Source organism: Peromyscus maniculatus, chromosome 1, assembly GCF_049852395.1.
Source record: "Peromyscus maniculatus bairdii isolate BWxNUB_F1_BW_parent chromosome 1, HU_Pman_BW_mat_3.1, whole genome shotgun sequence".
In the NCBI taxonomy this organism is placed as follows: Eukaryota; Metazoa; Chordata; class Mammalia; order Rodentia; family Cricetidae; genus Peromyscus; species Peromyscus maniculatus.
In genome coordinates, this window is record NC_134852.1 from 123899725 (window position 1) to 123913367 (window position 13643).

The following is a 13643-nucleotide window of genomic DNA, read 5'->3' on the forward strand; positions in this document are numbered from 1 at the left end:
ACCAGCCAGGGCCTAGAAGATGAGCTGTGTGTGCTGTGGAGGGGCGGAGCCAGAGAAGTGATCCAATCCCTTTAGAGGAGCCCAGAAGACTGAGTGGATCCCAGACACTGGACATCGAATTATTTACACAGTTGGAGTTTGGTTGTGCTTTGTTCAGATTACGACTGGGCCCTGGTCCTTCCTTTCTGAAGTAAGAAAGTATTTAGTTTATTTTTGATTTTACAGGAGCTCAAGTTGAGAGACTTTAAACGTTTAAAGAGATTTTGGAGTTCCATAAAGACTTTGGATTTTAAAAGAGAGTTTGGATATTTTTAAGACACTTTGAACTTTTAAGTCTTTGAATTTTTAAAGGCTGTGGGACTTTTAAAAGTTGCACTATTTTATATTGTGATGTTAATATTAATGTGTAGTCTTGCGGATGAACAAGAAAGGGAAAGTTATGGCTTAACACTGATATGTTAGTGTGTCAAGTTGACGAGGGGTCAGTTGTGCTGGCTAGTGGTATGTCAGCTTGACACAAGTTACAGTCATCTGAGTAGAGAGTACTTTAACTGAGAAAATGCCTCTCTAAAATCTGGCTGTAGGCAGACCTATAGAGCATTTTCATAATTTGTGATTAATGGAGGAGGGCCCAGTCTATTATGGGTGGTGCCACCCCTAGGCTGGTGGTCCTGGGTTCTATAAGAACACAGGCTGAGCAAACTAGAAAGCAACACCCCTCCATGGCCTCTGCATCAGACTCTAGGTTTCTGTCCTGTTTAAATTCCTGTCCTAATTCTTTAGTGATGGACTATTGTCTTAGTTTGGGTTTCTATTGCTGTGAAAAGATACCATGACCACAGCAACTGTTATAAAGGAAAACATTTAATTGGGAGTAGCTTACAGTTTCAGAGATTTAGTTCACTATTATTATGGTGGGAAGCATGGCAGCATGCAGGCAGACATGGTGCTGGAGGAGGAGCTGAGGGCTCTACATCTTGACCTGTAGGTAGCAGAAGTAACTGTGTGTATCATACTGGACATAGCTTGAGCATAGGAGACCAAGACTGCCCCCACAGTAACACACTTCCTCCAACAAGGCCACACCTCCTAACAGTGCCACTCCCTATGGGCTTATGGGGGCTGATTACATTCAAACCACCACAACTATGATATGGAAGTGTAAGCCAAATAAACCTTTTCCTCCCCAACTTGCTTCTGGTCATGGTGTTTCATCATAGCAACAGTAACCCTAACTAAGCCAGTGGTTTGACACCTGATAAGTTTCCCATGCTTCAGTAAATAACTTCCCACACATACTCATGCAAGCTACTCTAATTAAACCCAGAGGACACACACACACACATGCACCACACACCATGAAATCGAGAGAGGTACTTGGAAAGAAGGATTTCTGTGGAAGAGGGAAGGGAGATAAGAAAGGGTAAAGGGGATTTAAATTAACTAAAAGTTATTTTAAAAGCATATGAAACTGTCAAAATTAAAAATGACATACAGATAATAAGGACAATTGGATACAGTGGCTTTCACTAAACATTCTTACATACTTTAATTCTACGAGAGGGTTCTACTGACTGACACAGTCTGGAGGAATGAGAATGGCTACTATCTTGTGTGTAGTGTCCTTCAAAGTCACTGGGATTCTACGTGGGAGAATGGCAATTAAGTAGAAGGCGTAAGTAGAAGTTATTCCAGTGGGTAGTGCAGGAAGCTGGGTGACTTCTGTGTTTTGCTATGCTTCCTCCACGAGGGCTTTTAAACATTTTAATCAAGTTCTAAAGCTGTAGCTCAACAAGGTTCACTTTGCTCCAGAGACACCCTCCTCCTTCCCCTCCTCCTCATCGAAAGCAGGACCTGCACAGGTGGTTGGGAGCAGTGAGCAGGATCATCACCTAGTGGCCAGTTCCTCTAAGTGCTGGCACAATGTCTGGGCCCAGAGAGCGCAAATGTGCCAGATCTTTGTAATCACATTGTGCTGGGGCTCTCTGCCAGGCACTATTCTGGGGCCTGGGGATCAAAGGCTGCTAATGCAAAATGATGGGTCTAGAAATAAAATCAAGAATCAACTCAGAATGCTCTCTCCACCCCTACAAGGACACTGCATTTTAATGTGTTTATTTTCATCTGGTTTACACAGATCATAGATGAAGAGGAGACCCAGTTTATGAGTAACTGCCCTGTGGCAGTCACTGAAAGCACCCCTCGGAGGAGGACACGGATCCAGGTGTTTTGGATAGCTCCACCTACAGGGACAGGCTGTGTGATTCTGAAGTAAGTAAGCATGAACTCTTCATCCATCTTCCTGCAGTTATCAGAGACTTCCTGTGTGTCTGCAGGAAGAGGTGTGGCTTCTGGGGCATCAGGCAAACATTTCTCTGGGTCTTGTATTTTCTCCATTCTAAATGCATACCGAATCATATGTCTCTGTCTTCATCCAGTGTGATGAGTCTTCCAGCCATTCTGTGCATTCATAGATAATGATGCAAGGACTGATTATGAAAAACATAACCCAACCAGTGAATAATATAAGCCTGACTTCTCTATTTGCAATTAACTTTTTTTTTTCCTTGCAATTCTAAGGATCCCCATCAACTAGCATCCTTAAACTGTGCTTTGCCTGACCTGATGCCCAATTGCAGCCTCCATTTGCCCAGGCTCTTTGCAGACCTATCTTCCACCTTGGTTGGTAGCTGTTTCCCTAATATACACCAGGTCTTAGGTTGGATATCCAGCACTGCACAGACTGTGAACAGTACACACCTGCAATCCCAGCACTTGGAGAAGAGGCAGGAGGATCAGATGCTCAAGGTTATCTTTGGCTACAGAGTAAGGTTTGAGGCCAGCCTGGGCTAGACAGGACCGAGTCTTAAATAAAATTGCTGTCCCTCACTGCTTCCCAGGCAGCCTCTGGGTGAGTTACCACTGGGAGGGCTTTCACCAGCCAGAATCATTTCCTCTGAAAGGCAACATTGTCTCAAAGCTACATGAACCACAAAATGGTACTCTTTGAGATATAAACAGACAGGAAAGAAGACAATTATTTCTGTAGTCAAATATGTTGATTAGATGCCGTACCCTGGATCTCCATCTTTTTTTTTTTTTTCTAGGCAGGGTTTCTCTGTGTAGCTTTGTGCCTTTCCTGGAACTCACTTTGTAGACCAGGCTGGCCTTGAACTCACAGAGATCCGCCTGCCTCTGCCTGGATCTCCATCTTACAGACTGATAACATACTAGCATGGTTGAAGGCTTTGCAAAGTCCTACCAAAAACTAACAAACCAACCGATCAGTTTATCATTTCAGTGGCATTTCCTAAACTTACTTGATTGGAAAGCCCCCTTTACAAATTTTTTTTCTCTTATGGCACCAGTTATTTGAAGGAGGTTTAAAGGCCCATTTCGATTAATGTTGAGAATTTTAGGATTTCAAACATACAAATGGCCATGAGTAGATGGCAGGGCTCCAGTCCAAGCATTCAAGGCATCATTTACTTTTTGGTTCAGTAAGGTGGCATGTGCTTGTAATCCCAGCACTTAGAAAGGAGAGCCAGAAAAGTCAGAAGTTCAAGGTCAGCCTCATCAACGTAGAGAGATCCAAGTCACCCTGGATCACATAAGAGCCCCATCTCAAAAAATATGTGCATGATCTTTTTTTTTTTTTTTCACTCAGGTTGGGGCTTGGACTGCCCCAGCCATGTCCCTGTCCTGAATCCCCCAAGGCCTTTTTTGTGACTTTGCTTCATTTGGTAAATGTGGACATGTAGACCTGCACTGTGGTTGATGCAGCCCACCTCCAAGAGCAGCTGATAACAGCATCTCCCATGACTTCAGCTGTGCCTAGCCAATGGGAAAGAACCCCACCGAGGTCTCTGGAAACACCTGTCCATTGTTAAGCTCTGCCTCATCATTTTGACCTCCCTCTACCCACACAAAATTTCTGTCTTCCTTAGTTGAACATGAGTCGAGCATCTTTCCCCTGACTTCTTGAGAAGCTTGCCTCTTAGCACTTATTTACAGTGATGGTCTAAAAACTTCAGCTGTAGAATTTTTTAAAAATGAAATCTCATCTATAAATCACAATACTAAGCATGTGCTGGTTGAAATGCGGGCCTTGAGGAAATACCCAGAGGCCACTGAGAATGAAGGCAGTGTGTGTCACAGCTGCCTGTGCCTCAGGGGAGTCGGTTGCCACCACCGGCTTTCAGCAGAGATTGAAAGGCAGGAGCGGGAGTGGGAAAGCCTCTGCGGTGTGTAGGGGAGGTATGGTAGAGGTGAAGTGGAAGGCTTCATTCAGGTCCACTAAGCTGGGAGGCTGTTGCCATGGGGAAGCTGGTGGCAGGCTGACTGGAAGTCAAGCATCTCCTATGGCTAGTGTAGAGGGTACATTTGGCTCTCTAGTTGGTCCTAAATTGAGAGTAGGGGAGGTAATGGGGAAGTGACTTGGTGGTCAACAAGTCACTCCTGAGGTGCTGGCATGGAGGTAGGGTGTCAGAATCCCGAGATTCTTGACACATACAGTCTTTATGTATATCCAGTCTCTCAGCCTGGAGACTGGGGTCCAGGATTGACATTCTAGTACCCAGATCCCTAATCTGTGGTAGCCTGGTTGCTTTAAAGAAGATAGCTTGAAAAGAGCTCACTGGGTCACAAGCCTCTCTGTTCTCAAAGCCCTCGTTGATCTAGCCCACATCCTTGGTTTTCTTTGCTTTCTTGTTTTCACAAACCAGAGCTATTTGATCTTCTGGGGGAATCCAGAAAGGCATCCTCTGTTTACCCACTGACAGTCACCATAATGTGAATGTACGTTTTTCTGTTCTAACAATGAACATATGTGGCTTGTTGGTTCACTCCTTTGGCAAATGTAACTGAGCTCTTATTTGCCCACCCTTTTGGGATATCCAGGCATTGGAGGGTTTCAGGCCTGCACCATCTCACAGGTCAAATGGGGAGGGGAAAACAACAGACACTATTTTCTGTGTGCCAGGAGCTCAGCTGCACAGCCAGCTACCTGGCAGGCTTGGGCTGATTGATCTGCATGGCAAACTCCCACAGGAGGAGACAGGCTCCCCAGAGCAAGGCAATATGAGAGTCTTGACTCCTCCTTTCTCTGAAGGAATTCTATCTAAGCCACAGTTCTTTGTTTAAAAACTTTAATTTTATAGGTAAGATGTGAACACAGTCACACTGTAAACTTCCAAGCAATAAAAAAGAGTGAGATACATAAAACATATATTAGAATACAGAAAGAGTGAAAAAACCCTGACATTCTCCCCAAAAATAATCCCAGCATCCCCCACGTGAAGGCAGCAATAGATGTTGATTTTGTGGGTGTGCTTTAAACTTTTATGTGTTCACTTATATTCTGAATGTTCATGGAGTATACATAATGCCCTGAACTTGAATGGGTGCTCACTCAGTAGAACTTATTAGAAGCATGTCTGTATCAGAATATAAATGCATATTTATAGTTGGTTTTTAAGCTACTATATGGAATCCATGGTTTGAATATGTTAATTACTTTCCATGAAGTTCACATGTAGATTCTCTTAAGTTCTTTTTTGTTTTCCCTGTTACAAGTGATGATTTATAACAGACATCTAAGTGCATGCCTTTTTGAGTAAATACTCAAATTTTTATCTGCAGAAGATGACAAAGTACAGGATGATAAGGAATGTACATTAATGATTTCCACAGACACCATCATATTGTCCTCAAAAATAGTGACAGACATGCTCCCTGCAGGTAAAAGAGCCCTTACCGTGCTTAGCAGCCTTGACATTACCAGTTTTGAGAGCCTTCCGTGTGAGAGTTAAAGTAGTATCTCAGGCTAATTTACTTGCTTACTCTTGTACTATTAATGTAGTGCCTATTCTAACTGTGTGCTGCTGGGCAGGGCAGGTCCTGTGCTTGTCCATTTTTCTAATAATGTCCTTTGAAAGTGATCCTACATATTCACTTTTATTTTAAACCATGTGTATGCTTTAAAATACTTTCCTAAAGCCAGGGTGGTGGCATATGCCTGTAATCCTAGTATTTGGGAGCTGGAGGCAGAAAGAGCAGAATTCAAGGTTTTCCATGGTTTTAATTACAGCCAGCCTGGGCTACATGAGATCCTGCATGAAAAAACAAGCAAATAAATGAATGACTGAATGAGTACATAAAATACATTTTATATAGTTTATATATAAGGAGACAGACGTTTCAAAATATATTATTTTATATAAATTATATATTTATAATTTTTAATTTTCTTTTTATTTATTTTTGTGTCTTTCATATCATGCATCTCAATCCCATTCCTTTCCGGTCCCTGTGTATCCACCCTCTGTCCTTGTTTACCCCTCCCCAATGAAATTTAAGAGAAAAAAGAAAAAAAGGGAAAAATTTGTCATAGAAAAATGTAGTGTGACATAGTGAGTCACTCAGTAAACCTTTTTGCCCATATATCTTTACTTGTAAAGATTCATTGGTCTGGTTGGAAGCCTCTGGTTTCTGCTACACCATTGATGCTGGGTCCTCACTGGGACTCCTCTTGGATATTCGGTTGTTGCCCTGTGTTGTGGAGATCCTGCAGCTTTGGGTGTGCAGGACCAGACCCTTCACGTGCTCTAGCAAATCACAGACGGGGTAAATGTTGAGGTGAGCCAACACACAGCCCTGCTTCTGGATCTGGGTAGCCAGCCCACCAGCTCTCCCTTGCCCTCACCACCAGGGTGAGCTCTCCTGCATGGCTATGGTGAGTTCACCCTTTGCAGTAATGAGTGGGTGTGGGGAGGAGGGCGGTTCTCCTGCTTTCAACATTTATAATTTATATATAAAGTTGGTCTTTATGCAGTCTAGGCAGTAATACTTCATTAAAGGTTTTAAACATTTATCTCTGCTTCACTTTTAACTTTATTCATTGGTGTTTCATCATTCCATTGTTTGATATTTGGGCATGGGGAGATGACTTAGGTGGCAAAGTCCTTACTGTGCAATTTTGAGGACTGGAGTTGGCATCATCAGCACCCACATAATTCCATGACAGCCCTGTGATAATTTCAGTACTCTGGAGGTATAGGCAGAGGCTCCCTGGAGCAAGCTGGGTAGTGACACTAAGTGAATGGGTGAGACCACCAAGAGACTCTGCCTCAATAGGTAAGGTTGAAAGAAACCGTGTGAGACACCTGGTGTCAGCCTCTGGCCTTCATATATACACTCACACATGTACTCACACTTGCACATACATTATGCCCCCACGTATGTGAATACTCATCTCTGTCTCTCTCTGTCTCTGTCTCTGTCTCTCTCTGTCTCTCTCTCTCCATACATACAAATGCCAAAAAAAAGCTTGACATTTTTATTTAAAAATATGCATCTGTGCTTTCCCTTAGGAATTTAAGTTTTTTACATCTTAGTCAAAAAAATAACTTTCCTATACCCAATGTTATAAATATATTTTATATTTGTATTCTTAAAGATTTTAAAATAGGCTTAGACTTTTTGTCTTCCTAGAATTCCAGTTTGTTAATGACATGGTATCCGTGGGCCACACCAGAAAATGCATGGCCTGCCCAGCTCCAAATGAGGTACCAGAGGAAAGTTGTATGAAACCCCTCTATGGGAAGAATGACATCAGGGGGAGCCCACACAAAGGGAGTCAGGGGAGGATGAGAGGATGTTCACCCTGACAGGCGCCCAGGCCTTTGTTTAGAGAAGCAGGGAGCCTGAGTAACCCCACAGAGACTCCAGCCCTATTGCTTTCTCAGTTTCCCCTGGGTTTTCCACTTTGGCCTGACCCAGGCACAAAGGTCCTGGAGCCGGCCTGTGTGAGTGGTCCACATAGAGCATCTCTCCAAGTGAAGCCCAGGGGTGGAGAGCTGGGCAGCAACCTGGAGACAGCAGCGCGGATGGGAATCAGAAAGCAGTCTTGCTGATAAAGTAGAGTTAGCAGTCCCCTATCCATTTGTTGAATGGTGTATTCTTTTCCTAATGGCATGGATTGCTACTTCATGAAAAGCAAAAACTGTGCATTGTGCTCCTCAGTCCGGCTGCTCTTTTTTCTTGTCCTCCCTCCATGAATTCAGCACCGTTTTTAGTATAATTCTGTTTTGGTGACGAGTCATCGCTCATTAGTCTTCTAAGCATTCCAAGTGTGCATGGTTATTCAAGCAGACTCACAATACCAGGTGAATCATACAGTAAGTGTGCTCTGCCTAATAAAACCTGATGGTGGGATTTTGAACGACGCTACACTGAATTAATCGTTTAATGTGGGGAGAGCCATCCTCACTGCTCTGTGTTCTCAGGTCAAAACCAGAACATCTCCCCGCTTCCCCAGGTCTCTTAGCTTCCATAAAGTCTTGTGGGTTTTCTTATTTAAACTGTGCATTCTACACAGGCTTTTCCTTCATGGACAACTTCAATTTTTGTTGCTCTTCATAGCAGGCTTTCTTTTGGGCCACCTAGCAGCCCCCAAATCATGACATGGAGACTTAGTATTAATCATGAATGCTCGGCCTTAGCTTATGCTTGTCCCGCTAGCTTTTATAACTTAAATTAACCTGTTTCTCTTCATCTATGTTCTCCCTCAGGGCTTTTTACCTTCCTTTCATTCTGTATGTCCTACTCTGTGTCTGGCTAGCTGGCAGCTGCCTGACTGCCCCTGGGCATCTCCCTCTCTTTCTCCCTCATTTTCTCTCCCCTCTCATTTTCTCCTACTTATTCTCTCAGGCTGCCAGCCCCGCCTATGCCTCTAGCTATGGGTCATTCAGCTTTCTATTCGACCAATCAAGTGCCTTAGGCAGGCAAGGTGAAACAGCAACACATCTTTACATAATTAAACAAATGCAGCATAAACAAATGTAACACATCTTTCCATAGTTAAAGTAATATTCCACAATAGCTTTTGTGAATGGGCTCTCTTATCTGATTGTTCATTGTGCTTATTGACTGGAGTTTTCAATTTGGACAACATTGCATTCTCTCAGTAGTTCTAAAGGTTTGTTCTTGCATTCTTTGGAGATTGAGTATAATTGTTCATATCTGAAAACTATAATAATGAATATTTAGACCTTTTGTTTCTTTTATGTTTTGATTTTAATAGGAATACTTTAAAGTATTTTATTTGGTTAAAAAAAGCTTCAAATTGATGTCATCAATAAAGTATAGGAAGACTATTTGTCTGGCTTAACCAGTTTTCTTCCTTTTCATGTTGAAGGGAGCGTCTACAAGACCAATCAGCCAGTGCACCTGCCAGATACCAAAACTGTATACCAGAAACTGAGAAAAATTCAGCTTGGAATGTAAATAATGATCCCAACTTTCAAAACACTTTTAGTCTAGTTGTGGTATAAATAAAAATATGTATGCAAAAATTAGCAACCCCAAGACAAAACCAGGGACAGACTCAGCATGGTTAGAATTTAGAGAGAAGATGGGCGAGGAATGGAGTAACGGGAGCTTCTGGGAAATGTCAGCATTTATATCTTGATGGCAATGATGAGTCTGGGGTAAATGGAGGGGAAGAGGTCACTCCAGGTGAAAAGAGTATCAGAGTCAAATCTCAAAGAGGACTTGGAAATGCATGCAACTCTGAGGCAGTTAACAGGCTCATCAGGAGATCTCTGGGGGCCAAAATCCATTAACACATCAGAGATGTCATCCAATGTCAGCATGAAGAGACTCAACCTGATTCAAGAGCATCAAGGGAACGATTAGTGGTTATTAAACAGTGAAGTTGTACAGTGGGAAGTTTTATTAAAGCTAACAAGGATGTTTAAGATCTAGCGACAGAGTTCTGGACAGACAAAAAGGAAATGCAATAATAACAATGAAAGATTCTGTTGGGGATGTGGCTCAGTTGGAAGGGTGCTTGCTTAACAGGCATGAAGCCCTAGATTCTATCCCCAGCCCTGGATAAAACAGCTTTGCTGATTCTTGTATATATCCCAGTAGCCAGGAGATGAAGGGTGGAGTTCAAGGTCATTTTCAGTGGCAAAATGAGTTCTAGTCCAGCTTGAATTATATGAGACCCTGTTGGGGGATGGGGGAAGGTGAGGAGGGGAGGGAAGGAGGGAGGGAGGGAAGAAGGGAAGAAGGGAAGAAAAAGAAGCTGCCAGCTGTATCACAGAGCCCTGATTTGAAGAAGGAGCATTTACGTTGCCATGTCAGACTAATAACCCTGTTAGGAAAGGCTGGAGTTCGCTCTGAAGCCCACTTGGTTGCTTGTGAAGGCCAGCACACAGCAATGGTGACTTTCCTCTTGGCAGGCCTGACAATGTTTCCACTTGCATTTGCATACAAATTTCTGAATTAGCATGGTGTTGCAGGCAGCCCTCTCCAAGGCTTTCTTTTCCCTTCCAATGCCTGTCCCAGCACTTCAGGTGCTGTGGCATACTGTAATGCTGCATGGTAATGAAAGCATCACAGCCAAGTAGTGGATTAAAAGGAAAAAAGTGCCTCATGTAGGACAGATGCTTCCAGACTGCATGGAAGGATGTCCTGCCCCCTTCAACCTGGCCAGGTTTTGCGTCTTGAGGTGGTCCTTTCTTTCCTAGCATCAGAATTCCAGCTCTTGCTCGTCCCCACAAGGAAGAATTTGAGAGTGGAAATTCTCCTGAGGGCAAGGTGGACCATCTGAGGAATTCAACTTTATAAAACAATGGAGACGATAGCCAAGAGCTAATGAGATAAATCCACAGGAGTCGGCTTAAGGAGTAATAGGGGGATTTATTAGGGTGAATTGCGGAAATACACTCACGAATACAGAACAGAGCTGAAGTCGCAAAGAGCCAAGCACTGTTCTGGGTTACATATGCTCACTTCCTCTTTAAAGTAGCCTCATGGTGAGCTAAGGAGAAAGCTGGGGCACAGAAGGATGCTAAGTGACTTCTCAAGGTCATAGAGTAGGTGACATTGAGGCTCCAGAGCACTGCTCTCAGCATTGTACTTCAGAGCCTCGGGCGGGGGCTGTGGGTCAAGCTGAGATTCCACATCTCATCTTCAAACATTAGTGGCAGGCAGGTCTTGAAGTGGTATGTGCTGTTTTCACTATTGTCACTTTCGTCCATTGCCTTATCCACAGACACCTTGTATCTTTCTGTCATAGGTACCTCTGACATGGTCACATAAGCTCCTTACCCTCCGGTCCCTCTTCACCTTGATGTAAGACCTATCTAACAAACCCAACACGGCTCCCATCAACCTAAGATACAGTTCAAAGTCCTGATCTTTCCATGTAAGTCTCCCCGGTCCCTTCAGCAGGATGTCCTTCCCATCAGCCTCCACATAACCACTCAGTGAACCCTGCTTACAGCCTTTCTCCTTTGCTCATTACTTTGGTAACATTTATTGAGCACTTCTTGTATACAGTCACTGAGGATAGGAGATGATGCCTTTGACCCAAAGGCAATCTATAAATAGTATAATCCAGGTGCACAGCCCTTTGTCTGCAGTCCTGAAATCCAAACACTAAAATTAAAAGATTTTTCATTACTCATTTAAGGCCTAAACCTTCCCTGGACTGAGATGACTATCATTTCCAGTGTGAAAATGAGTGTGATTATGGGATACAGTCCCAGACCCTGTGGGTATGAATAAACTGTATTATCCTTCTGGAACCCCAAAATATTCTCAATTCGAAAATATATCTGGCCTCAGGGGTACATGTGGCCTTGTTCACGTAGTTCAGAGTGGGACCCTGGAAGCTTTACCAGGGAGCTACAGAATTGTGAGGAGCTAGCTGTGTGCAGGATCCCTAAAAGGGAGCAATTCATTTTTTATGAAATAATCTGGTCCAAGCTTCAGCTGCTGGCAGCTCTGAGAGCTCATTCAGTGTTCTGTGTGGCCAAAGAATGAAGTCAAAATTCCCCAGCAGTGTTTGAGGCCCTTCACAACTGGCTTCAGCCACCGTTCAGTGCTAGGGATGGAACTCAGAGCCTTGTACATTCTAAGCATGTGTTCTTCCACTGAGCTACATCCACATCCAAGCCCTACTCCATCCATCTTTATAACCTCATTTTTAGGCAGTCCCACCGTTCACACAGTACTATGAGGTTTACAAAGGCAGGCATCAGCTTTGTTTTTCTTTGTGACTTTAATGTAAAAGATGATAAGCCACAACCCATGGGCCAAATCCAACCCTCTATGTACGTGCTCGCTCTCTCTTGCGCTCTCTCTCTCTCTCTCTCTCTCTCTCTCTCTCTCTCTCTCTCTCTCTCTCTCACACACACACACACACACACACACACACACACACACACACACACACACTTCTATTGGAGAACAGCCATAGTCTTTTATTTATATATTATTTAGAGTCTCTTCCATCATCCAGGGAACAAAAAACTGAATCAGGCTGGGGAGATGCTCAAGAACACCAACAGCTCTTGCAGAAGACTCAGGTTTAGTTCTCAGCACTCCCATGATGGATCACAATCATCTATAACTCCAGTTCCAGGAGATCCAATGCCCTCTTCTGGTCTCCATGAACACTGGACACACATGGTGGCATGTGCATTAGAACAGGGACCAGTCAGTTTCTTCTGCAAAGGGACAGAAAGTGAGAGGTACAGCAGGTAAGCAACATGTGCACCATCCAGTCCCAGTGAGACATATCTGGTCACTGCAATGATGGTTGTGGTCAGAGGTGGGCTGAGAGGATATAAAGAGATGTGTAGAAGTGACTCCTAGTCTGTGCTCTTCTCCTGAATGTCCGAGTGTGATAACATTTGGAGAGATGCTATGGGGTGATTGGATCATGAGATTGGGGCCACAGAGAATAGACCAGTGCCCTTATGAAGGAGACAGGAGAACTTTCCTCTTCTCTGTACTCAATACTGTGCAAGGTTCCAGAAGTCAGCCATCTGCACCAGGAAGAGGATGCTTAATGCACACTGGATCTGCCAACACCTTCATCTTGGCCTTCCCAGCCTCAACACATGTATTTCTGCTATTTGCTAGCCATTTAGTTGATAATATTTTATATTAGCAGCCCTAGTATATGCTGTGTATGTGTGCATGTGTGTCTGTCTGTCTGTACACATGAGTGCAGGTGCTCATAGAAGGCTAGAAAGGGTTGGATTCCCTGGTGCTCAGGCACTGTGAGCTGTCATGTGGATAAAGGGAATGGGACCTGAGTCCTCTACAAGAGCAGCAAGTGCTGTAAGTGCTGAGTCCTCCCTTCAGCTCCTGCATGCCTTATCTCCAAAGCTCTGTAAGGACGTCACTAAACTGATGCTCAGAGTCTCCATTCTGGATAACAGAGCAGTCATGTCATGGAGCTGGGCCTTAACCCTGCTACCACCAGACTCCTTGTTAGCCAGTAAGTGACACTGGCTGAGGCTGGCTTTCTCACCCCCTGCCTCTTGATCTGTGAGAGTGAAACGGAGTCCTTTCTGAAACAAGAGGTGGAGGATTGCCTGTGAGAAAAGATGCTCTTTCCTAAATTCCATTCAGAAAATGGAGAAAGAAACTAGCAGGAGACTGGTGCATTGGAGGAAGAAGGCTGAGCATTAAAGAGGACTTAGCTAGTATTCAATACTTTGCAACTTCATATGGCTCACCAACTCTTTTCATCTGAGGGCAAATAGCATAGAACACAGTGAGTGATTTAGATTGAACAGCAAGGTTGGGAGCCTATGATGCAGCTGAAGTAAAGCTTACTC

At 43.8% G+C, this 13643-nt stretch overlaps 1 protein-coding gene across 1 annotated transcript in view; it reads left to right on the forward strand.

The window, feature by feature from the left end:
• Spon1 (spondin 1) overlaps positions 1–13643 on the forward strand; it is a 287223-nt gene that overhangs the window by 75779 nt on the left and 197801 nt on the right. The window contains exon 3 of the mRNA XM_006978617.4: positions 2138–2271. Coding sequence (XP_006978679.1) covers positions 2138–2271 — 134 coding nt within the window. The remainder of the gene's footprint in view (positions 1–2137; positions 2272–13643) is intronic.